Here is a 27,401-nt window from a genome sequence, read left to right as displayed (position 1 = left end):
AGTTCTCCTAATACTGCGTTCCCTGTTTCTGAGGTCCCGAGGAGCTGAGACGGAGGTAATTATTCCATCCCTCATGAAGGAAAGATTGCAGTATAACTAAACAACACTCTGCCAAACGTTTTTGCCGAGCTGATACGTGGTTACATAGGATTTATCCCCCCACTCCGTTGGGATTAATATACTTTATCTTTTGGTGATTATCCATTAACTTTACTGCAGCAATTGTGGATTAACACTAACGATCAAGACTCAGCCTCAAGTTTTTGCCCACTTGAACTATTTACTGATACAAACAATGTTTATTATTGGTCTTTTGATACAACATTAGAGTATTAACTACAAGATCCAGCCTCATGTTATTGCTTACCTGAACTATTTTCCCCTGGTGGATATACATAGAGACAGAACAATACTTTAGAACCTATAAACCTATTTGGCAGCATTCCCCACTTCCCCTTATTGTACACATTCAGTGGGACTGACATATAGTTTAGAAATAGCTAGATACCACAGAGCGCTTCCTCTAAGATTAACTATTTTAGTCTGATTTTGTTTGATATTCCTGAGGGAGTCGGGACACTCCCTGAGGCAGCTGCTAGTGGCATCTTTTCATTTCCACCTTCTCACCTACTTTGTGAGCGCTGATCGCATATATCTTTCTTTTTCTAAAGTAGGCAAGTATGCCCATGCCCTACCCCAGCTCTGCCTAACCTACTTCCAAATAGGTCTAATCCCTGGGTTAAGTTATTATTAATACCTCAGTGATCAGTAGTATGTGTTCTTGTTAATATAGGGCCTGATTTAGAGTTGTACACTGTTGGCATCGCTGATACGTCTTTGGACACAGCGGCGTTTATAACATATGCTAATGTAACCCCCCTTTACGCTCTAAAAGGGACACAGAGTTACCAAGTCCTATATAATCTACTGTACCCACCCTTACCCTCTCTAAGTGGTGTACCTTTTCTCTATCAGTGCCTCCACCCAAGCTGTATTAACTGGTATTCTATTCACCGGGGATCGCTTGGGTAAGCCAAGTGCTATACCCTCTATTTCCTATCGTGTAGGATACGGTGTATATTGCATACTGTTACCAACATACAATTGTACAGTTATAATAACAAACCATCTGTGTCTATGGATTTCGATGACCTAGAATTCCCCTCATCACTCCTCCAGGTAAGTAAAACATTAGATATATCTTAACACCTTTTCTTTATATAGATAGTGGTAATATATTATTAATATGTATTTACCTATATGTCACAATCTGTTACATTTACAAGAACATACTACTCCTTAACTAAACAATATATATTATATAAATACACAAATTACCTTTAATATCGCTGAGAATGTTCACAAATTAGTATTGTAAGAACAATGAAGCCAAATCCTTTCCTAGAAGTATCCCTCTGGAGAAGCAAATTGTAGTGAGGTCCTTAATGATGTCCAACTGCACTTTAGTGTTCCTGACAAATAATTGATATATTGTATCAGTTATGCTGCTGGCTGAAAGATAGCTGCGTTTCCTCCGTAGGTAGTTTCCAAAAGCTACATATTTATATTCTTAAATTGCTGAACATGAGAGTCCAAACTTAACTGACTCTTGGTTTTGGCTTCAGAGGACTGTACTCCCGTTCCCATCTGTGACAGCTGACCTGTCCCTAGCACAGTGTTTATTTAATTACGACTGACTGACAGCTCTTATATACCCTTCTCAAAACCGGACCCTCTTTCCCTGACAGAAACCAAATCACTCCCAGCTATATTACTCCGCCCCTTCTTCTACAGTGCATACACTGAGGCACATCAGAGAAAGTAGTGTCACACAAACAGTCATATAATATTAAATACATAAAAATATATACCTTTTTTTTCTCGCAAATTGTACACACATCCTTTTGAAAAGGCCATTTGCCAATTAATAAATTAGGCATGTTTTACCTCAATATACAACTATACATAAATAATATATAACATTTGTCAACCCACGTATACATTACCTCAGAATATCTTTATTAATACTGTATTTCTTCTAACCCTTATCCAGGGTTATACTAATGCCGCAGGAGGCGTCTTATGTAAATAGACGCCTCCTGCCGACTTCTATGATTTGCTGCAGCATTCAAGGCGCCACCACCAAACGGCTTAGGGGAAACTGCGTGCTGCGACACAGGACCCATGTTGCACATGCGCAGAATGGGTCATGTGAATGCTCAGTCCCCACGCCATCGGAGTTGTATCCAACTCCAGGTTGGCGTACAACTCTGAATCAGGCCAGAGACTGTGGATTGGCTTTATGAACAAGCCACTCAAATAGGCCCAGCCACTCCTTTCAAAACCATAATGTAATAAGAAATGGCTAGGTCAATTTTACTAGAGGAATAATAAATAAATAGGACTTTAGTTTTACAGATTTGTAACATTTCAGCATTTATTAATGTGATGCATAGATATGTTGAAAGTCTACAAAATCCAGGGTACATGTGCTACATTGTATATCATACAGTTCCAACTATAGTAAAATTACGTTCTAACTATTGGTATTTTAACCCAAGTGCAGCTGTGTTTAATCAGCAGGACACATCGCTAATACACAGACACAAAGCAGAAACACAATGGAATGACTACACCCAACTGCTAAAAACTGGTTGTGTTGTGACTAATATAGAGAGGGTAATACCAGCTCACAGATCTCAAACTGAGGTTCATAGAAACGCACAGGCCACTAGTGAGAAAATTGTTATAGATCATACAGTGTGCTCATTGTTCCATCATATATAACTCTTGTATTTAACAAAATACAATTATCATTTTTAAATTTACTAGCAGTGACCCACCTCTTGATCGTGAAAATGTAATTTTTATTAACGAAAATACTGCATTGAATGGTGTCACTGACATAAAATTGTTCTAGAATATTCACGTGCTGTTAATAATTGCATAATAAAATATATTTTGTTAGACATGGATATGTCATAAAATGAATACCATGGTGAAAAATGTCATAACATACGTATTAGACAATAATGTACATATGCTTTTCTGTGCAAAAATAACTATGATAAAGTTGTGATTTCAGAACTTAAAGCAGCAATTCAATTAAACACATTAGGTGTGCGTAAATTTTTTTTACAACATATCACTTGGACAGACTTATAAGGGGCAGCTTGGCAACTACCTTTTTTTCTATTGGCTTGTTTTTTCCAGTTACCATTAATGATATTTCTGCAGATTTGATATTGTTCTTTGACAATGGTAACCAGCTGCAATGCACATAATGCAGTGAGCAGAGAGGCTTTAAAATGCCTATCTGAGATTTGTTTCACTATCATATCTTCCATTTCTCCACTCTGCCTTTGCATGACATGCTGACACAGTCTGAATGCCTGTATCTATGTAGCAGACTGACTGTCTCTGGCAGCCAGGCAATGGATTCTGTGTATACTCTGTGCACTGTGACATTCCCTCCCCCTCTGCCATCACATGACATGCTGAAGCTGTGACCTGGTGACATCCATATTTGTTGGCCCTCCAAAGAGGTATGGAAATGGAGATAACGATTTGTAGGATAACTAAGAAAAATTATTATTAGATGCATCATTAAAAAAAGGTACTTAACTTGCTATTTACAGAAAAAGAGAGAAAAAACAACATTCTATGTGGGATAGATGCTATAATGGTTATAATGGAAATATTATTCCCCCTATTGTATAACAAAATAACTTTAATTTTCTAGCATATTATTCCTTATAAAACTAATTACAATTGTTTCAGACAATCATATCCAGGGGTGTATTACCCAAGAGTTATTCATTCCATCACAAGCACTAACAAAATAATGCCACAGAAATTATATCTCTGTCCATCAAATATAGGAATATTACAAGATATTTTACGTATGTCCAGATCATTTGGGTATTGTAAGGTTAGGACCCATTGAAATCAAATATTTTGAAAAAGTATATCCTCACATACTTTTACAATAACCTTAGAATCTACAATACAGGATACATTCTCCATTACAGACAAGTTATAGGAATACAGCCACTAGTCTCCGAGGCTTCAACCATGGCCTTTTAACTCACCTCTTCATTTAGGCCTTATGAGTACTTCTCCATCTATGTTACCAACTCTACTTTCCAAGCTCTTCGTGTTTTCCTTCTAGGATATAAATGCTCATGAGCAGGGCCCTCTACTCTTGGGTTTTCAATCTGAACACTTCAGGGTTTAGTAACAAAGTGTCTGTTGTAAAACCAGACCCTTCTCTTTGTGTTTATGCCTGATATTTTTTTTTAATACTGTTAAATGTGTTATCTGTTCACTCTTTGTACAGAGCTGCGGACCATTTGTGGTGCATCCCTATGGTTAATTATTGTATATATCAAGCAACGGAGAAGTTCCAGGAGCAGAATTGCTTTTAAACGGGTCATGGAAATTTGCAATGATTTCTAACTAATACATCAATTTTCCAAGGAAAATAATGCAGTAATGAAAACATTTTAGTAGAGTATTTATGATATTTAAAATATATATTATATATATTTAGCTTTTTTAAATACGAGAAAGGAACGCTGACACACTGAATTATTTTGGGATAGGATCCTGTCTGTGACAGACAGTTGTATGGGACGGGGCCCAAATCAGGACCAAATGCAGGGGTAGCATTCTACAGGTCGATTCTTCCATATACAAAATGCTTGGGACCAGCGGTATTTTGGATATCGGAATATTCTATATTTTGGAATATTTGCATACCATAATGAGATATATGAAGTCTGATAGATAAAAGACGAAACGCATTGGGACTACAGTACCTGTACACTTCTTATGAACAGATAAGCTATTTTTATTATATATCTTGTACGTGTGTTTTTCAGCCGTTGTTTGTTATTTGTGGAATTAAATTGATGTTTTTTACTCATTATCTGTGATGTGGGTTAATTCTGGGACAGATGTGTTCCTAATAAGGCTTGTTGTTGCCATATATATGCTTTACTAAAAACGATACACACTATGTTACATTTTATTTCCCCCTTTTTTTTTTTATATACCATAATTCCAATGGTGGTCATGTGACCGAAATTTATACTACCAGATAAGTAGTGTTGATTCTTTATTTGCACGAGTTTGTTTGTATTCACTGGACACGATTAGGCGCTTATACTACACTTCACTTTGTATGTGGATTTTTCTATGTGTACACCAGCACGTCTTTATTGGGTGAATCAGCAGCCACTCATTGACCATATGAGGAGTGTAATTTATATGGTTTTAGTAATCACTGATATTAATTATCATCATTTTTATCTGACCGCCTCTATATTCATTACTATATAAAATCTTTCCTCCAGACTACTTTCTCATGTAGAATATACAGTGCTTAATAAGGGACTGTCTTTTCTCCCTTTCTGTAAACCTGACATATTTAGGTCTAAAGTAGACCTACACATGTTTAATCGATGATTGAGACTTAAGGAATACTTTCAATTTACAGAAGAATTCGACAAGAGAATACTTACCCTTCCATAAAAAAATCCTCCTTTAACCCCCTCTCGCACAATCAAGAGATGAAATCATTCAGCACCAACACGGAACATATGATCACCAAAGTGATCACTAACTTTAAGCCGACTTATTCCAACATGTCGTCAAAGGAAAAGAAAGCATTGAAACGTTTAAAGCACGTACCAGGATATTGTCATTTGCCCCACCGATTAAGGTGGGGGCATTGCTATCATGGACCTGAATATGTATAAAATAGAGGGATATCGGCAGCTAGAGGACACTGAAGTTTATGAAAAAGTGTTGTTTGATCCCACTGAAAGCTTTAAACAAGAACTACATAGGATCTTACATTTAGCAGTGGAACAGCAGATTATTTCTAAACAAATTAAGGATTCTTTGATTATCGAGTATCCGATTATTCAGATTTTCTATATGACTCCCAAACTTAAAAAAGTATTTTGAATCCTCCAGGATGACCCATAATTGCCGCAAAGAATTCCTTATATTATGTTGTAGCTCAATTCTTGGATTATTATTTACAGCCAGTGGTGCAAGCCTTACCCACATTTTTGAAAGACACCACCCAGTTTCTTGTAACATTGGACACATTGGGCCTGATTCAGTCCCACTCGCGAGCGGCTGTCCGCTCGCAAGTGGGTCGATGGTGTGCACTGAGCATGCGCACGACGGAGGGAGCTCCGTCGTGCGCATGCGCCAGATGCGACGAGCGAAGGACTTTCCTTCGCTCGTTGTGTCTGATCAAAGGGGGCGTGCTGTCGATGTTGATTGACAGCACGCCCCCTTTGGTGGGCGTGCCTCCCAGACGGGGGCGTTCCCAAGGGAACGCCTACCGTCAGAAGCCGGCCCCACTGACATCTGATAGAGCCAAAATCACTCCGGGCCTTGCGGTTGAGAAACTCAACCGCAGGCTCCGGCTCGCAGTGGCGATGGTCGCGATAGTCAAGACCATTGCGACCATCGACCTGAACGCTCGTATAGGCTGTGGGTGGTGACCCACAGCTATACGAGCGTCCAGGAGGACGCTCCATTTTTATGGAGGACGGCCCTCATTCAGAGCAAGCGCTCTGCTCAGAGTGTCCGGCTCTGAATGAGGGCCCTTGTCTCCACTGACGGATGCCATTATGTGTACCACAGATGTGGTCAATTTGTACACCAGCATACCACACACTAGGGGATTGGAGGCTATACGCAGGAATTTGATAAAACAGTCACACATACAAAGGTCCTGACATTTAGTTTTTTCTTTCTTTGTTAGAAATCACCCTGAAGAGAAATTACTTACTATTTGATACAGCTATTTTCTTACAAAAATCAGGCTGTGCTATGGGGTCCTGTGTGGCCCCGAGCTTCGCAAATATATTTATGGCGGAAGATGAAAATGACATCTTTTTTGCTAATCAAGACATTTCTAAATCCATTAGTTGGTACTGCCGCTATATAGATATCTATGCTCAAATACATCTATACAGTGGACGATACCATTAAATTCACTTAGCAATTTAGCAAAACTAAAATCAATTATCTAGACGTAGAAATCTCTGTCAATTCACATAATGAAATTGTGACCAGTTTAGATTTCAAACCTACAGACCGTAACACTCTATTACACGGCGCAAGTGACCATCCAAAGGCATCAAAATAGGGTTTACCTTTTTCCCCATTTGTAAGAGCCTTGCGCATATGCAGCGACAGACAAGATGCTGCGATGCATATTGATATAATGATGGATACATTTTTGACACGAGGCTTCAAACCAAGTAATCTGAAAAAAGCTAAATTGCGGGCATTAAACATGACACATTTAGAGGCATTATCGTCAGGTGTAACTCCCAAGCAAGAACTTAAAAGGATTCCATGTACTCAGGAATTTATGGGGCTAGCAAATTGTTCGAAAAGCCAAACAGATTTGGCCTATTATAAAATCAGATCATCATCTACCTGGCTTCAAAGATTTTCAAATCTTATTGTCCTATCGACGTGGCCACAATATCAAAGATTCTGTGGTACATAATGACATCTCTTTATTGAAAAAACCTACCACGGAGCACTTCCTTAGACATAAACCAGGGAATCAGATGTCCGGGTTGCATCACTTGTGGATTTTTGGAAACAGGCAACACCTTTGCCCATCGTCATTCAGGAAAAATTTATAAGATCAGATATTCCTTGACTTGTTCCAGTAAATTTGTCATATACTATATACGGTGTCCTTGTGGACTCATGTATATAGGAAAACTTCCAGACAACTTAAAGAGGATGGCACTACATAGGTCCAACATACATGCAGCCCTAGAAGGAAAAACATCAGAACATCCAGTAGTCAGGCACTTTGATCATAAGCATAACTTGTCCACTATAAGATATAAAATGATAGACTGGATATCACCTAATTCTAGAGGAGATGGTAACCGTATTCTGCTCCAGAGAGCTTGGTTGATTCACACTCTACAGATGGTGAATCCCCATGGTCTTAATGAGATCTTGACTTTCTCCAGTTTTTTATAAAAATATTTTATTGAGACTGGTATATATCATTTTGTCCTGTTATATACACAGGGCTACAATATTAGCATTACATATGGTATTCTTGTATCATTTCATTTAAATAGCCTTTTTTCTAGATAATTGAACTTTGTATCATGGGCATTTATTGTGCCTTCTAATTGTTTTTTACATCTGACCCACTCTATATGCCATGTTCATTACTGATTCTTGTCCTACTATTTATTGTTTTGTATTGACATTTTTTTCTTTGCAGGTTCTAGTATTGTCTTTATTCATTTGTCTCATCTGTTTCAGGTTTGGTCTTACTTCTGTTTTAATAGTCTTTTGACTTTTATATATGGCCTTTTATTGTTGTAGCTACAGTCACTATGGTGACGGGATGACACACGATAGCCACGCCCCTTGGAGATGCCGGGAGGCCAGCGCTGCAGCGCACACAGTGATGTCATCGAGCTTCCGACGGGGTCCCAGCTCACGGGATTTGCAAGTTGCTAAAACAAGCTAATGGCTAATACCTAGTCAGTATAAACAATCAATGTTTCATTTTATTGCAAAATTTAATCAGGACAAAGACAAACAAACTAATCCTTACCTTTATTCCATAACAACACCCGGTGTGTAGAGAGCCACCTCCCCCGGATGCCGTCAGTCGGGTCCACGTCACCACATTGTACCCTGTGGCATATCTTTCATTTCACTACATTGTCTCTTCTCCCCCATTCACATTCCTCCTATTCAATCACCTATTTCTACTCAGGAAACTCCAAAACATCACATTTAATTTTCACTTGTCTCTTAATGTAATTCATGTGTTTTTCTCACTTTATTCTTCTGCTTCCACACTTCTCCTATATACAGTATCTCACATATTATCGGATAGAGTTTTACCTTGAGCTCAACTTTGTGTGTTTTCCCTCCTATACATCTCTGGCATGAGACAACTCTAGATCCCCCTGGAAATTTAGACCAAACTAATCTCAAATGAATCTCCACTCATTGCTCCACAGCTACAAACATTTAACTGAACAATTCAGTTTGAGAGGTACCTGGATAATGGCCACAGCAGTGTGTAGGCTGTTGCTGTTCTCCTTATCCGGAGGAATTAATTTGGGACAGGAAGTAAAAGTAGAGTTCCCAAAAGAACATTCTTGAGTGGAGTTATCCTTTATTAGATTGCTTGGTTCTAGAACCTGGTGAATTGGAATATACATTTATATAGCTATACAAATATTTTTTCAATCTGGTCATCTGCCAGTTAAATATTCCCTAAAATATTTATCTCAAATATACAACAAAATGCAATCCCTGATTCCTTACAAGAACTAGTCTATATCCAGTTGCTGTTATGTCTAGGATTCTGTCTTAGAAAAGGTATTGTCCCTTTCTGCTGCACTTGAAAAATCCCCTTTCAAGTCCTTTTTCCAGAAAGAAACTACTTCAGTTATAAATTTCAGCTGCTCGAAAATAAAGTCTGGAAAATTGGGTTCAGTGAAGTTCAATGTCTGGCTTCTATCAACTTTGAGCAGGTCTGCAGGACATATTTTGCACATACACCAACATAAACTTGGTTGACGCCTGTCATTTACTGACACTCCAAGTGCCTCTCCACCTTCATCTTTTACTTTCATCCAGTCGTTTTACTGTCTTTAGCTCCTCTTCTCTAAAAACGCATCATATTCTACACGTATACAATCTTGCCCAGACCGCCATTTTAAAGAAAAACTAAAATATCACTTTCTGTATATTGAAAGATCGACATAAATGTATGTATAAAGGCTCCAGGAGCTCATCAGATGTGACCGTATTAGACAAATTGTGGGGGGATAAGTCTCCACCTAAGCAGATCAGACTTTTTTTTTTTTTTTAATGAACATAAGAAAATTATGCAGGCATTTCAAGGACATAGCAGATCCAGTTCAGAGCCATTTACGTGATATTAAAGACAACTGATAGTGAATTTAGTGAACATCTTAATAAAAAAACAACAACTAATAATGGAGGATTTCCAATGATCGCTTAGGACCAGTAATTTAATATGAGCTCATCAGGTATTGAATTGACCTGTGTCTGAACCATGTATTATTAACAGAGCACCAATCATTTTTCTAGGGGGGGAATATATAAAACCTAAGAGTGGAGAAGGTCAGAAAATGCCTGTAGCAACCAACCAGATTCTACCAATAATTTTGTGGAATCTACTTGATAAATGTTAGCTAAAAGCGGATTGGTTGTTATGGTCAACTTGTCCACTGTAGAAGGTTTGCTACATTCTTGTCTGTCTAATGTAAATGCCAAAAGATTAACAACAGCCCTATTGTAGACGTTCATTTCTGCTTCCAGAGCATACCATGTAAGACAGGGGTGGGGAACCTTTTTTTCTGCTGAAGGCCATTTTGTGGGCTCAGTGCAAGCCACGCCCATCAGTGTGATGTCACATGGGGCAGGTGCCACAATCAGCAGTGATTACAGCGATGCCCCGAGGAGCTGTAAGGGCAGCGGTGTGACCATCTGACGTGTCCTAAGGACACTCCAGGCGGCACTGCTGCATAGATTCTGCCATTCTAGGCTCCCTGCTAGCCAGAAAAGGCTAGCAGAAAAAAAAGCTCAGAGGGCCAAACCAAATGATTCTGCAGTCCTTATACAGCCCCCAGGCCTGAGGTTCCCCATCCCTGATGTAAGAGATCTATTATTTTATATCTGGCTTAATCTTTGCCATGTCATATTATTCTCATCATATAACAGTGGGTAAGCAGAAAACCCCCTAGATGTGCACATTCATTTAAGCAACAGCTACCCCCTTACTAACAGAAACTGAGGGGGCCTATGCCAGACACTTACAAGGGTTGGGCACTACACTCCTAGGTGCCAACGTGATATGCAGCTGTGTATATGGGTTTAGTGAAGTCTTATATTGGAGCAGTGTCTGGAGATTGTGTATGGTCAGGGGACTATCTGCTCCTCCCTCATTGTCCATTCTATAGCAAGGTGTTTCATTGTATAGAAAACTGCTCTGCAACCCCCACCCACCTCCCTCCACATGACAGTGCTATACAAAATTACCACTTGCTCAAACAAATACACAGACATTGGTTCTCACATTAATGCAGACAGGTTACAGAAAATAGAAGTCAACAAAAACAGTTCCCACACCAGGTCATGAAAGTCCCTTTATCCAAATGGTCAGTTATCAATTTTATTAGTTATTGATCACTCTTCAGATGTGCTACTGTACCACCTAAGCTTGAAAAAGGATAATAACACAAAACAGAAGAAAGTAGTTGGCTTAGTACTGTACTTGAGAGCTACCCAGCTATAGCAGCTTCAATATAGAAAAATAAGTTTTTACTACTAACACACAGTGTAAATGTAGGTGTGTTTTATAGCTGATGGTATAGGTATATACAGAGCCGTAACTAGACTTTTTGGTGCCCTGTGCCAGAAAGAGCATTGGCGCCACCCTCATTTTTCAAAGGGACATAATGCACCCAAAAAAGGGCCATGGCCTCATGGGGGAAGGGTCAGGGAAGAGATAGGAGAGGCCAGGAGATGCTGGGGATGAAATAAGAGGAAGTTATAAGTGAGAATAATAACCAGAAATTTTACAGGCCCAAACAGCACCCCCTGACCTGTGGTGCCCTGTGCCATGGCACCGGCCGCACTACCCTAGCTACGGCCCTGGGTATATAGCCTCAATACCCGAGATATATTTACAGCAGCTACAGCCACTGTTTTGTGAGTTCTTATTTATACAGTTCTGATTTGCATCAGTCATATACAGTAATCAAAGATTAATTCAGATCACAATAAAGAGGTAATGTGTATTACATACTAGTAATGTTTAAAGATGACTCGTAATATAGTAGATTGCACTCCGTGTTTAAGAATTTTGACTCTCTTTGCTACTATATAACTAAACTAACAATCCCAGGGAAATTATTTCCATTTTAGTTATTTATTTCACCCACAAGCATGATAGATTAAACAATGTTTCAATACGTTTAGGACTTTCACTGATATTGTAGCCAAATGGTACTTTGTTATTCACTTTAACTAAACGGTCTATTATTTGGGACATATTTATTAAGCTAGTTTCTGCATCATTTTATGTATCCCCACTATGTACTAACAGCCTAATGCAGATTTCACAGAAATTATGTTAGTACATAAAGGGGATAGCTTTGTCAAAAATAAGAAAAAACTTTCATCACGATATGGAATGATAATAATTGTGGCACTGCTGTGTATAGGCCCCTATGGAAATATATAGCATATCTCAGTCTACACTCCATATAGCTGGATATGGGATCCCGGCGTTCGGATTACAGACAGTGGCATCTCCACAGTAAGAATCCCGACGCCTGTAGGTAAGCACCTTAAACCTCCCTCTCCTAGTGCCTAAGCCTAACCGCCCCCTCCAGGCACCCTAAACCTAACCCTTCCCTGCGATACTTACCTTCAGGAAGCCAATAAGGCACTGGTGGAAGTAACAGCATTGTTTTTAAATATACACACATTTCAATGCACTTTTTTCATATCTATCCTTTTAAATATTTTGGTTTTAGTACTTGGATATAGGATACTAATTCAATATCTGAGAACATACAATTATTTTTAAAGATTTACTAATAAAAGCTGAGTTTTAAAAAAATGTATTATCTGTTCAAAAGTTCCAAGTGCACTACCAAGCAAACTTCTTTCTTCTGTTTTTTTGAGGTTAAGGAAAATTACAGGAATTTAATAAGATATACTGTATAGACACTAAATTAATTTAGAAAATATTTTAGACATATCATTCCAGCCGAATAATTGCTGGCAGTATATTAACGTGTGTGATGGGATTTCTGCAATGTCATAAAAAAAAATGAAGACTAAAATTTTAATCCCACACTGTCAAAATACAATACCATCACGCATGCTGCAGTTCTCCTGTGATGACAATCTATTTTCAGAATTCATGTAATATTATACCCCTTTTCCACTGCCTAAAAAATCTGGGTAATTGTCGTGTCTACCTGGGACTCTGCTCAGTGAAAACGGCTCCAAGGAAAAAATCATAGGTCTCCTGAACCAGGATTTCTTCCAGGGAATGTAGCAGGGTTTTTAGCTGGTAAAACCTGGTAATACTGCAGTGGAAACAGCTCTTACCTGGGTTTTTTGACCCAGGTAAGTGCAAAAGCCGTTGATTGGTCCTTCCAGGGTGCTGGCTGCTGATGTAATCACCCAGAGACCAGGGAGATGCCTAATTAAAGGATGTCATTAAAAATGTCCCGAATGAAGGCCATTTGTAATGACATCCACAGGTTTTGCTGGGCTTACTTGGGTTCAGTTGAAACTGAAGTGACCCAGGAAAAACCCAGGATGAGGGTTCAGTGGAAACTGGGTTTAAGCCGGGTACGACCCGGGAATATGCCGGGTACAACCTGAAATTTTGGTGGAAAAGGTGTAGCAATAAGATCACAAAATAACACACGAAAAACAAACAATATAATATCTGTCCCAACTATTCTGATTTAGGCAGGACAGTGCCGAAACTAGAGGACTATCCTGCTACTGTTGGAAAGGGTCTCCAGACTCATCATGGAGGAGTGGTTGCACATTGCACTGCAATCCACTGGTAAATTTAGAGATATTGAGGCTGTACCTCAAAAGGGTATGCTGTCAAATCCCGGCATGGGACTAATGATAGGCGTCGAAATCCCGATGCCTATCATTATCCACCCGCCGAAAGCCCGACATACCAAGCAAATGTAAGCCGGCCGTCGGGAGTGGACATCCGCGGGGGGAAGGGGGGGGGGGGGGAAGAGGGTTAGGTTTGGGGACTCCCAGGGGGGAATTACTGTTAGGCACCCCCCGGGGGGTGTTAGGCAGCGCCCCCCCCCCCAGGGAGGGTTGGGTTTAGGGTGCGGGGGAGGGGGGGTGTTAGGTTTAGGCACCCCTGGGGGGAGGTTAGGCACTCCTAAAGTAGGGTTGTTGGGGGGGAAGCTTAGGTTATGGATAGTATAGTTACTTATCTTGTCGGATCTTCACTCTTCCGGCGTCGTTATTACATCCGCCGGTATGTCATACTGATTCCCCTCAAAAATGCTAGGCATGCTCACATTGAATGTGTCATGTAATATCTGACAGACTCCCCACTCCCTCTTGAGATACTATATTGATCTTCAACCTGTAAACATTATGCAAGTTTAAAATTGTGTTTTTTATGGCGAAGGCTGGTTTAACCTCTTCAATAGTGACATGGATTATACCTCTAAAATCATAAACATTCACAGTATAGCAATTTTGCACATACATTTGGGATTTCACTCACATGTATGGCCAAAATGGAAACTGAGAATATAGCAGGTTAGCAGTGGGGCTAAGTTCTACTGGATGGGTGTGGAGTCATCTGGACAGGTCAGAGCTCCAAAAACATGGATGACAACTAGTAAAGGAGCCACAAGTAAGTTTGCCCACGGCCAGTACAGAGCTATAGTATAAATCTAAGTGCAGCACAGAGTACAAAACCAGCATTCTGTAGCACAACTAAGCAAATAAAGTCTGCCTTTAACGAACCATTGAAAGAGCATTGGTAAACATGAGGTCCATATTTTTGTTTTCATTGTGATTAAACTTCAGCAGTTGACCTTCATGAAATGATTTGCCACAGTTTCAGAAATTATCACATCATGTGCTTTTTAACAAAATAAGAGCTGAAAACAGGAAAAAAAGAATTTATTTCTGGTTCTCAGAAAAGTTATTAAATGTACATTATATGATGTACCTATTAATGTTTAACTATTCCAACTTTTTTTTCCAACATTTTTTCATACTTTTTTGTTTTTTATTTTTTAACTTTAGTTTACAAAATGGGTTTAACTAGCAGAATCTTGGAGTCTGCTTTATTAACCCCGTTTCTGCCAGAGGGGCAAATAACAGCATATATATCAGACACCTCTGGCTGTAAAGGGGTCATATTTGGAAAATCACCCCATCCTTTTCCCCGAAACCATCCCCAATTTGCCCCAAACCCTGTGCCCACCCACTCACCCCACCCATTAGAAAAGAAACAAATTAAAACAAAAAAATAAAAAGGTGCCCAACTACATTTATCTAGCATTGCGTTATAACTCACAAACGCGCGGTGTTAAAAGAATAAAATAAAATCACATGTAGGTAGTTTTGTTTTTTTTTGTGTTAAAACTAAGCAAGAAATATGAAAGACATAAAATAGAAATCAGCAACCTATTTCCATGCTAAACGGGTGTGATCTCTGCAACAGGACTTTTTTTTTTTTTTTTTACATTTTGTTTTCTCTCTTTTTAGTAATAAACATTATTAAACCCAGGACGATTTTTTTTTTGGCTGCTCGATGTCTTTTTCTTTATGTTGTGTCTTTTTTTTTTTTCTTCAGAATATACAAGAACATCCAGCATCAAATGTTTATCTCAAATATAACAATCGACGATACACAGGTTATGTGAAACCGCAGTGAATGTTAATAAAGCTGAGCACTTCCCTCTGTGTCCGTCTTTCCTCTGTGTGAGTACATGCGGATTTTTGGTATCAAACATGAATTTAGGACACCCCATACAGGTGCCTATAAAAAACTGCCAGACAGGAAGATTAATCAGTAATGTAATGATGTCCAGAAAATTAACCAACATTGGGCAACAATTCCTTGAAAGAAATCATAAGTCACCGGATGAAGCAAGGTTTGGAAATAGTGATTTAGGGAAGTACAATCTATGTGGGACGGACAGAAGCTGTGGAATAAAGTGGTCTGGACAGAAGGGTAATGAGAGGCCATTTTTGTCTTCATGAATATCTTCTATGAAAACGGGAAAGATAATAGCCATGTGCAGAAGCTGGTAGTGAAAGGACTAGAAGATAGTTCAGTATGTACAGTTAGACATCCAAGGCATGATGATAGCAAATAGATCCTGGTGATTTGAGAATAGATATGGTCCAATGTTCAATTCAGAGAATATTTTCAGTGGACGGAGCTGTGACTTGAAGCCAAGGTTTTTAGTATACAGTTGTCCAAGCGAGATAGCTACCAGAAGATGAGACTGTTCAAGCCAGACACCTGCTATCTGGAGAACAGGACTGTTTGAGATCAACGTAAAAAGAAGTTTTATGTCCAAACTACTTCTAGTACCAACGCATAATGGAAACCGTTTCACCTGTCCATGTTCTTTTAATGTAAACAGCCTTTGGTTAGTGTACTTAATGCATATCAAGTGTTTCCTCAAGACGGCATTCTCTCAAGGTTCCTCATGATGGTCGATATATCTTACAGCAAATAGATGACCAACAAGGAGCCTGGAGGACAGATGGCACCAGTCAAAAATGATCGGAGTGAGAATTCTGGAAAAGCTGGTTACCAGTGTGGTAGTATCCAGGGCTCAGTACTGTAACATTATCCAATAGTATATTCTTCTACATAAGGAAACTACATTTTGGAATTTGTGTCCCTCAGCTACAATTTAAGTGTGTGTAGGGGAATAAAATGCCAAAAGTAAGTTAATAAAGCATGGTATATGAGTCAGGAGCATACTGTTTTTTTTCCCTAGAAATATTTATAGGCATGTAATGAATTATTTTAGATTATTTAAACATGTCTGCCCCTGTGCAAATGTGCAGCCATATTTAAATCACTAAATAATGTTAATTAATGCATGGGAGCCAACTGCTTCTGACCCCAATCTCTGTGTATAATTTGGAAAATCAGCTAAGAGTGCGAAGGATATAACCGTGAATCACTGACACAAATTTAGGCTTGAAATGGGAAGAAGAGGCTGTTACTAGTGAAAGGGAGATAGAAGTTGCTAATGGAGTATGCCAAAAGAGGTTGCTTTGTTCTCTGCATTCCCACAGTGGCCATCTGGAGTGAGAGGGAAGGGATGGAATCTGGCTTTCAATAGTGGAAATTCAGGAGCCGGTTGCTCAGTTGGAGGTATCAGAATGGACGCTGCCAGGTCCTTCTGTGGGGGAAGTCACAGACGAAGGAGTGGCCGCATCCTGCCACCCTCCGTTAGCCTGCAAAATAGAAACAAAGCAATGTTTAAGGTCTTGCAATTAAATGTTGAGCTTTATATTACAGCAAAAATAAACCTTTGCAAACACTAAACTTTCTGAATATTACAGCAAAGTTTCCATTGGATGATTGTGTTTGTGCAGAACAAAAAAGGTAATATGAGGGGAGCGCAGATCTCATTACCTCACCTTTATGCCGCGATATTACTGGTATGGTACCACCATAGTACATTCCACTGAAAATAACCAATAATTGTTGCATGCAAAAATATGGGTTCAAAATAATTTCATTGGACACACATGGTAGGTAAAACCCAAGTTTTCAGGTTGCTGAGAAATAATTGCATTGGCAGGTGTATTAAGTCATCAAATGACTAATGCAAAGGTTCTCAAACTCGGTCCTCAGGACCCCAAGCAGTGCATGTTTTCCAGGTCTCCTCAGAATCGCAAGTGAAATAATTAGCTCCACCTGTGCATCTTTTAAAATGTGTGAGTGAGTAATGAATACACCTGTGGGTGACCTGGAAAATGTGACCCGTGTGGGGTTCCTGAGGACAGAGTTTGAGAACCAGTGTTTGCCAAATTATTTGGGTCTTTGCCAAATTATTTTTAAGGAAAAAAAGGTTTTATTCTTTTAAACTGATGACGTTTTAAATTTAAAAAAATGCTTTTGTTAAATTGAATGACAAGTTAAATTTGTGTATTATCTTCATATCATAAACAAAATGAAAACTTTTCAATCTTTCAATAGTGACACGTGTACCTGTATCGTTATTCAAGGCTACTAGAACAAAGGAGTGTATGATATTGGAAATAATCTGCAGAGATTTGAGGCTTCAAACACTGTAGCTGACCAACAACACATATTGTGATCCTGTTGCTTGGCATGCGAGGGGCCAAACTTGCCAAAACCTGCTAGTGTTGAGCTCAGGCTGAGGGGTAATATTTCTGGTGTCACTGTGGTCCTTTAGCACGGACTGAAGAAACAGTAACTGCGCACACAGACTGATTTTAGTCACCTGCTCTGCACTTTTACCAACATAATGATCTTAACGATTTCTAAAGAATCTTACTCGGCATCAAAGTGTTTAGAACTACAGTGCTTTGCTAAAGTATTCACCCCCCTTTGCATCTTTCATGTTTTGTTGCCTCACAACCTGGAATTAAAATGGATTGTTTGAAGGTACATGACTAAAACGGGAAGTTGTTTTTTTTTTTTTTATATTGTGAATCAAACAACATTTAGGACAACATAACAGAAAACTTCAGCGTGCATAACTATTCACCCCCCTAAAGTCAGTACTTTGTCGAGCCACCTTTTGCAGCAATTACAGCTGCAAGTCGCTTTGCTTGCCACATCTTGCCTTTGGGATTTTTGCCCATTCTTCAAGGCAAAACTGCACCAGCTCCTTCATGTTGGATGGTTTCCACTTGTGAACAGCAATCTTCAAGTCTGACCACAGATTCTCCATTGGATTGAGATCTGGGCTTTGACTAGGCCATTCCAAAACATTTAAATGTTTCCCCTTAAGCCACTCGAGTGTTGCTTTAGCAGTATGCTTCGGGTCATTGTCCTGCTGGAAGGTGAACCTCCGTCCCAGTCTCAAATCACAGGTAGACTGAAACAGGTTTTGCTCAAGAATATCCCTGTATTTAGCACCATCCATCTTTCCCTCGACTCAAAACAGTTTCCCAGTTCCAGCTGCTGAAAAACATCCCCACAGCATGATGCTGCCACCACCATGTTTCACTGTGGGGATAGTGTTCTTGGGGTGATGGGATGTGTTGGGTTTGTGCCAGATATAGCGTTTTCCTTGGTGGCTGAAAAGTTACATTTTAGTCTCATCTGACCAGAACACCTTCCTCCATACATTTGGGGAGTCGCTCACATGCCTTTTGGCAAACTCAAATTGTGTCTTCTTATTTTTATTACTAAGTAATGGCTTTTTTCTGGCCACTCTTTCATAAAGCCCAGCTCTATGGACTATACTGCTTATTGTGGTCACATGCACAGATACACCAGTCTCTGCTGTGGAACTCTGCAGCTACTTCAGGGTTACCTTTGGTCTCTGTGCTGCCTCTCTGATTAATTCCCTCCTTACCCGGTCTGTGAGTTTTGGTGGGCGGCCCTCCCTTGGCAGGTTTTTGTGGTACCATGTTCTTTCCATTTGATGATGATGGATTTGATGATGCTCCGGGGGATCATCAAAGATTTGGATATTTATTTTTTTATAACCCAACCCAGAATTGTACTTCTCAACAACTTTGTCCCTGACTTGTTTGGAGAGCTCCTTGGTCTTCATGGTGTGATGCCTCTTGCTTAGTGGTGTTGCAGCCTCTGGGGCCTTTCAGAAAAGGTGCGTTTATTCTGACAGATCATGTGACACTTAGATTTCACACAGGTGGACTTCATTTCACTAATTACACTGCACAACAATGAAAATGTTTCCGATGTGAAAATAGTTACTTCTAATTGATTTCAGCATGCAAAGAATGAATATGACATGTAAAACTCTGTTAGCCCTGAGTTCCGAGATATAGCCCATTTATGACGATGTAGGGGTATTCCTAGTGAAGTGGGCAGAATGGAGAGAATCTTACCAGCAATCTGCGTTCCTCGCAGAGGGGTGGGGCCTAATGACCCACTTAAATGAGTCAGTTGTTTGTCCCCTCCCCTATTCAAATATATGCGATTCACGGATTACCCACACAAGATAACTGTGGTGCACTGAGTGACAAGCATAGTGAGCGATTCCACCAAGACATTTCAGCAATGGAACAAAGATATCAGGGTAGGTGCATCACTACTGTTGGACAGTGACAAGAGATACCCCAGAAGAGGAGTACAAGTTACAAGCAAAGAGAAAGCACCTCCATGAATAGGCCACTATATTGGATAGTAATTTTGTATGCTGTATGTTTGTTTCGTTTTGTGTTCTTATTTGTAATTGATTGAATTAAAACAATTTATTTATTTTCTATCAAGAAAATATCAGATTATTTTAAAATAACTTTTCACTATGACTATATTACTAATGTACAAACAGTATAGTGCAAGTAGTGTAGCTCCAAAAATAGAGCTGGTAAATACATTCTGAAATCATTTTAGTTTTTCTTGACCTCAAATCAGTAATGTATGACTATTTTTAGAAAGGAAACAAATTAAAAGTATTAATTTGTTGTACAGTGTTATGTGACTTCTGAAGGTAATTGCACCAGAACTTTTGAGGGGCTTCACAGCAAAGGGGGTGATGACATATGCACATGCCGATTTCTGAATTTTTTATTTACAAAGATTCTTTTTTATATATATTTTTCTCATTTCACTTCACTAAATTAGACTAATTTGTGCAGATCCATCACAAAATTCAGATTGCAAAAAAATAAAAATAAATTACAGATTGTAATGGTGCAAAAAAGGTAAAAAGCAAAGGGGGGGGGGTGAATACTTTTGCAAGGCACTGTATGAATGTGGCAATAGGACAATTACCCACAATATTGCAGCATGTGTGACCACAATAAGACAATGCCGCATTAGGCTTATGGGTTACCGCTTCCCTCCTTCCCCATTTCAGAGTTATAATAGACTAGTAAGTTCCACTAGCTGAATTATTTTTTATAGAGACACGATCAACAAAAAAAAAAAGAAACTAACTTTCAATGTTTACCACAATAACAACCATTGACTTACACATTATTCAAACAAGCCTCCAAATAAAGTATTGATTTATTGTGTGCTAATGCTACTGATCTCCCCACCGTCATTATTAGAGGGTTCTGGAAGGAGAAGGTCTCACTAGAATAAGACCACTCTGTTTACTTTAGATTTATGCTTTTGTTGGAACAGTTAGGGGGAACAATGAGCGACTATACAAGAATGTTGTAAAACGTGCATAGTTTACAAAAGGGATACAGAAAACAACACAACGTGGGACCTTTATTCAAAAAAATATATATAAAAAAAAACAATGATGTTTTACTTACAGTAAAATCTGTTCCTTGAAGTCCATCTGGGGGATGCCATTACTCTTAGGTGTGGAGTCGGAAACTATCTTAATTGAAACTGGCTCCCACCCCCTATATAACTCCTCCTTTTCCACCCTAAGCTCAGTCTATGTTTAACAAAGCTGAAGGAGACCCTCGAAAGGGACTGAGAAACCAGAAACCAACAGGTACCTTAGTATGTAAACAAACAAGGGAGGGATTGCTGCATCCCCCAGCTGGACATCAAGGAAGAGATTTTATGGTATGTAAAAAATAGTATTTCCTTTATCGTCCATCTGGGGGATGCCATAACTCTGGGTGATATACTTATATACCCAAGCAAGCCAATTAAGGGGAGGGGGAGGAGCATCCTTTGTGCTAAATGTATGGAAGCAGTAAAACTTTGTCAAAGTATGTACGGATGACCAGGTTGCTGCTTTGCAGAGCTGCTCCACTGAGGCACCATGTCGTACCGCCCAAGAAGTTCCAATCGAATGAGTTCGAATTGAGGCCGAAACTGTGACATTTGAGGACAATTATGCCTGCCTAACGGCAGAAGTGACCCATCTAGCAATGGACCCTTTTGAGGCAGGCCTGCCTCTTTTTGGTGCATCAATTTCAACAGTGAATCCGTACACCTTAAAGACGCAGTACGGTCCAAGCAAATGCGTAATGCACGTAACCACATCCAACAATGGTAATGAAAAACCTTCAGTAGCCACTGAATTCTGGAGAAAAGCTGGATAGACAATATCTTGGTTAATGTGAAAAGCCGATACCACCTTTGGCAGAAAGAAAGGTTTAGGCGTAATACTACCCTATCCTCATGAAAAATTAGAAGCAGATCTTTACAGGAAAGAGTCGCTAATCCAGATAACCTTCTGGCCAAAGCAATGGCCAAAAGGAAAACAACCTTCAGAGTGAGGTATTGTAATTCTATAGATTCCAAAGGCTCGAATGGAGCCTTCGAAGTGCCTCCAAAAGTAAATTCAAGTCCCAAGGAAAAACTGCTGGGACATAGTAAGGCTGGTTGCGTTAGAATCCCCTAAAAGAAGGTCTGAACCTCTGGAATGGTGGCCAATTTCTTCTGAAACAGAATTGATAGAGCCGAAATTTGTCCTTTAACAGAAGACAATTTTAAGCCCTCAACTAACCCCTCTTGTAAAAAAGACAAGAGGCGAGACACTCTGAACTTTTCTGGTTTGAACTTGTTCTGTTCACACCAGGAAATATATATCTCCAAATTCGATGATATATCCGGGATGTAACTGGTTTAAGAGCCTGTATCATGGTTTTCACCACAGACTGATAACCTTTTGGCTCTCAAAATATCAGATTCAAGTACCATGCCATCAAAGCCAATAGAGGCAAATCTGGGCGACGGCATGGACCCTGAAGTAACTGATCTGGATGCAGTGGCAGATGAAACGGAATGTTTGCCAGCATGTTCCGAAGAGCTGTGTACCAACGACGGTGTGGCCAGCCTGGAGCCACCAGAATGACCGGCCGTGCCACCAGTCGAAGCCACTGGATTACCTTTGGTAACAATACCAGTGGAGGAAAGATGTATCCCAGTTGAAAAACCCAAAGTGCTGTCATGTCATCCACCAGAGATGCCCGAGGATCCCGGGACCGAGATCCATACCTTGGAAGTTTCCCGTTTAGATGAGAAGCCAATAGATCTATGTCTGGAGATCCCCATCTGACCACTATCTCTGCAAACACCTCCTGGTGTCATTCCCATTCCCCTGGATACACACTGTGGTGACTTAGGAAGTCCGCCTCCTAGTTGTCCACCCCTGGAAAGTGAATTGCTGAAATAGTTGGGACCCAATTTTCTGCCCAATAAAGCATGTGCCACCCTGCTTGTTTATGTAAGCAACTACTGTGGCATTGTTTGATTGGATTTGTACTGAAAAACCTTTAGATAGCACTGGGCCTGAATCGATGCATATCGAATTGCCCTTAATTCTAGTATTTTGATGGGAAGAGCAGTTTCCTGAACAGACCAAAGACCCTGTAAGTGTCTGTCTAGAATCACCACTCCCCAGCCTGTAAGGCTGGCATCTGTGGTGACTGATCCAGTCTTTTACTGACAATGGGCAACCCTTGTTCAGATTTGTATCTCGTAGCCACTACCTAAGCGACTGCCGGGTCTGTCGAGATAATCTGAACATCTGTCTATTTAATTGAGGGTTTGTATTTACCCATCGATGAAGCAATTGGTTCTGTAGAGGTCGGGCGCGAATTCTGGCAAAAGGAACTGCTTTGAATCAGGCTACCATTTTTCCCAGTATCTGCATAGTTCTGAGCACCGAGATGAGATCGTTGTAAAATGGTCCTTATTCTGGATTTAAGATCCTGAATCTTCGCCTGCAGAAGAAACACTGACACTGAATGTCGAAGAGAAAGCCCAAACATACCGCCCTCTGAGACTGAATTAAATTTGACTTTGGAAAATTGATGATGCAGCCGAATCTCTGGAGCATGCCTAAGGTAACCTGAAGATTTTGTTGCAATAGGACCCGTGAAGGTGCCTTTACCAACAAAGCGTCCAGATAGGCCAACACATTTATCGCCCCTACTCCTGAGTAGGGAGATCATGTGTGCCATAACCTTTGTAAAAACTGTGGGATTGGTGGCCAAACCGAAAGTTAGAGCCTGAAATTGAAAATGCTGATGGCCTACTGCAAACCGTAGAAGAGGCTGATGTCCCCTCCATATAGGAATATGAAGGTAGGCATCCTTGATATTTATAGAGGCTAGAAATTTTTCTTCCTCCATGGAACAAAAGGACTGACCTTATGGACTCTATCTTCAACTTTTCCAAGTGAAGATAACCATTTAACCTCCTGGAGGTTGAGAAAGGGTCGAAATGACCCGTCTGGTTTGTTTACCAAGAAGAGGTTGAAGTAAAACCCCTGGCCCTGTTGTAGTACCAGGACTGGAATTACTACGGAAATGCAGAGCACAGAAATTGCTTGTATAAGAGCCGCCTTTCTGCAACCATCTACCTGGAGAGGGGTGGGGTAGAAGCTTCTTGGAATGGGACCTTCCAAATCAAACATTTAACCCCTGGTGACCATTCGATTTACCCAAAAATCCAGATTGGAACGAATCCAATGTTCCCAGAATATGAGTAAACTACCTCCAACCAGAGGATGGGCCCAGACCCATGATAGTCATGTGGATTGACCTGCTGGTTTATTAGCAGGCTGACTGATGCCTGTGACCTTACGTCCCGCTAAAGGTTGCTCTTCAGGAACCCCTAGGTGCAACCTGGAAGGCCTGAAAGTTTCCTCTACCCTGATACTTAAAGGACCGAAACCTAGGAGTTATAACTTTTGGAGTAGTTACAGGAAGATATGGACTCTTTCCTCCTGTAATCTGAGAAATAATCTTGGTTAATTCTGGACAAAAAGAAACTCCTTCAAACGGCAATGACTCTAAAGCATGTTTTAGATTCTACATCTGAAAGCATGTTTAGATTCAACATCTGCTTTCCATGATTTAAGCCACAGCAAACGCCTGGCTGAAATGGACAATGCAATGAAATCTGAGACTGTACCTGAATAGTATCTATCAAAGCGTCGCCTATATAGGTTAAAGCTTCCAAAATCTGATCAGCTAAGGAACTAAGGGCCTGATTCAGAGGCGCACGCTATTTGCATGCGCTCGCTCTGAATCAGAGCGTCCCTTTTTTTTTTTTGATCGGCCTCCAGGCCACTTGTACAGCTGTGGGTGACCACCCACAGCGTGTGCGTGCGGCATGGCGATGGTTACGATTATCACGACAATCGGGCTTGCGAGGAGACCCTTGTGGTAGGATCTCAGGTCTCGCAAGCCCGAGTGGACTTCCTGCTCTAATAGAGCAGGAAGTCCACTACTGACATCACTAGTGATGTCAGTAGGGCCGCCCACAAATGGCAGGCATTCCTTCGGGAACGCCTCAGTTTGTGCAGCCACCCCCCCTCCCCACCTACAAATGGGGCGAACTGTCGATCAACATCGACAGCCGCCTCGTCTTGTAGCGAGCGATTTCTCACTCGCTCCGGGGCTCGGGCACGCCACACGTGCGCATTGGCCCACCATTGATCTGCTTGTGAGCGCTATGCGCACGCGAGCGGGTCTGTATCAGGCCCTAGGTTCAGACATCTTCCCTGCTTGAAAACCAGTAATCATGGGATTCATCCAGGGACTGATAGGAGCATCACTGCAGAAAATATAGAGGTAGTCCGCGCTGGTGGTAAATTTGCCTACTTATAAAAATCACTTACCAACATGTATTCTTAGAAATATAATATATATATTTGTAGATAAAAATGTCTCCTAATCCTGTGGTCTGTGAACCACTCTGTAGTTAAGAGATTATACGTGTCTGAGATCATATGAAAGTCTCAGGTGAAAGTTGTTGCTGATGGGAATGCACATAAATCTTTGTTGACCAGGATATGGTGGTGGCTAGTAAAGTCAATTGGTATGCACGTCGGGGGGGGGGGGGGGGGGGTGATGGAAAGTCTTGGTTGTTGCAGTAAATTGCAGAGTCTTGTTGCAAAGTTAGGGTATAATCGCTGTGTCTGGTTCCATTGACCAGTTGTGTGAAGTTTCCCTCACTATTGAGCTCACACCTGTTTAAAGGTGAGGGTGGGGCTCAAAAAAACATATCCTCTACGCTGGCCTTGGCTCACTGATTTATTGGATCTATGTTATGTTTCTTACTTTGTTTATGTGAACCAGAACTTTAAAATGTTGAACCTAAGTTTTTATCAAAAATAAACATTTGGTATCTTTAATTGGCCTTTTTGGCCTTCTGCTGGGTGATTTTCTGGTGGAGGGTATACCCACAGGATCCCTCATAGTCTAATGTCATACAGTTCAAAAGGAGAACACCCTATTTAAATGCTCAGAGGACGGACTTTCAAATTCAAGCAACCTGCTAACTCAAACTGTCTTAATTTGTCTGCACAAAGCGCACTTAGGAATTGTTTATGTTGTATTGGTTTCCTCCTGTAGTGCTACTTATCCTCTAAGCGTGAAATTTAGGTATTTTTTTGGTTTAGAGAATATGAAAAAATAAAAAATATATATACACACATACAGATATATGCTCCAGTGTCTCTCCACTCTGCTGAATACATTGCAGATAAGCATTTTTACTATTTCTAACTTTTATGTTTTGTTAACCCCTGTATACTCTGTATCCCTATAAATGTAATTAAAAACCCCCTTTTGTGAAAAAGCACACCTGTGACAAGGGTCATTTCTGCTTGTTTGAGGCTAACCTTATCCACCTGTGTGCGGACTATGGGGGTTTCCATGGGATCTTAGAGGAGTTTTCAGAGTACACAATACTACACGCAGTTGTTCAAGTATCTTTCTGGTACGCAATACACATTGAATTATAAGCGCTGCTTGTAAACAAAATACTACACTATATTTGTGTTCTATCTGGCTCTGTTGGAGCCTCTTTTATCAAGGTTTTCCTGATCTTTTGGAGGACTTTACCTACCCCACCATATGGAATCCCAGTGAAAGAATCACAGATAAGCCTTAAAGATTTATTATTTGGTACGCACATTATATTTTGAGCACGTACATTATTGTTTTAACTACTACACTATTAGGTGCATGCCTTTTCCCAATTCCACTTCCAGATCCTATTTATCCTGACTGCCGTTCAGGAACCTGGGAAGACTGCTGCCACCTCCACCAGAGGGATCAAAGTGTCACACGTGTTAGCACTATATGGATTCCACTTTGTATTGAAACACATATATTGCACAAACAGTGCAATACGTTTCTAAGGACTTTAACCAGTGCGCCGGTCTATACACCTTCTACAAACATATATATATATATACACACATATACACACAGACATATATATATATATATATATATTATATACACACACACACACACACACACACACACACACACACACCAGCAATACTTCTTGTATTAGTAACTGCTAATGTACTCATCCATCCCCTCTGTATGCTGCTCCACTTGGTTTGCTGTGGTTGGTAAGCCTTGCAGCTGTAATCACTCAGCTGCTGTCTATCAGAGGGAGGTGTGGCCGACCGCACTGTCTTCATTCTGAACAGCTGCTTGTTTACATACTCCGGCGTCTCCGGAGCTTCTCAGCCCACAATGATGATGACGTCAACCGTTGCGCGCCACCATGTACAGCGCGCCGCGTACCGGAAAAGACCTTCCCTCTCTCCTAATAGTCAGCTGTCCTGCTGCTGCTCTGTAACCTCCTTCTGAAGGTCTGAAAGCCACAACTGCAAACTCTCAGAAGGTGTGAGCACGCCGGTTCCAACTGTGAGTATTTTCCAACAACTCAGACCATCTGTTTA

The 27,401-nt window shown here is 40.3% G+C and overlaps 1 protein-coding gene across 3 annotated transcripts in view; it reads right to left on the bottom strand.

The window, feature by feature from the left end:
* Window positions 1–14,734: 14,734 nt before the first annotated feature.
* Window positions 14,735–27,401, bottom strand: part of LOC148540759 (pre-B-cell leukemia transcription factor 1) — a 166,305-nt gene continuing 153,638 nt past the window's right edge. For 2 of the 3 annotated variants that reach the window (XM_088482000.1, XM_088482002.1), the window contains one exon: window positions 14,735–17,058. In XM_088482000.1, coding sequence (XP_088338126.1) covers window positions 16,966–17,058 — 93 coding nt within the window. In that variant the 3' untranslated portion in view covers window positions 14,735–16,965. The remainder of the gene's footprint in view (window positions 17,059–27,401) is intronic. The other variant, XM_088482006.1, reaches the window with a different exon arrangement.

This window comes from Taudactylus pleione, unplaced genomic scaffold (assembly GCF_031769625.1).
Source record: "Taudactylus pleione unplaced genomic scaffold, aTauple2 ptg000017l, whole genome shotgun sequence".
In the NCBI taxonomy this organism is placed as follows: domain Eukaryota; kingdom Metazoa; phylum Chordata; class Amphibia; order Anura; family Myobatrachidae; genus Taudactylus; species Taudactylus pleione.
Note: the sequence above shows the minus strand (reverse complement) of the source record. Positions and strands in the feature narration are given on the sequence as shown.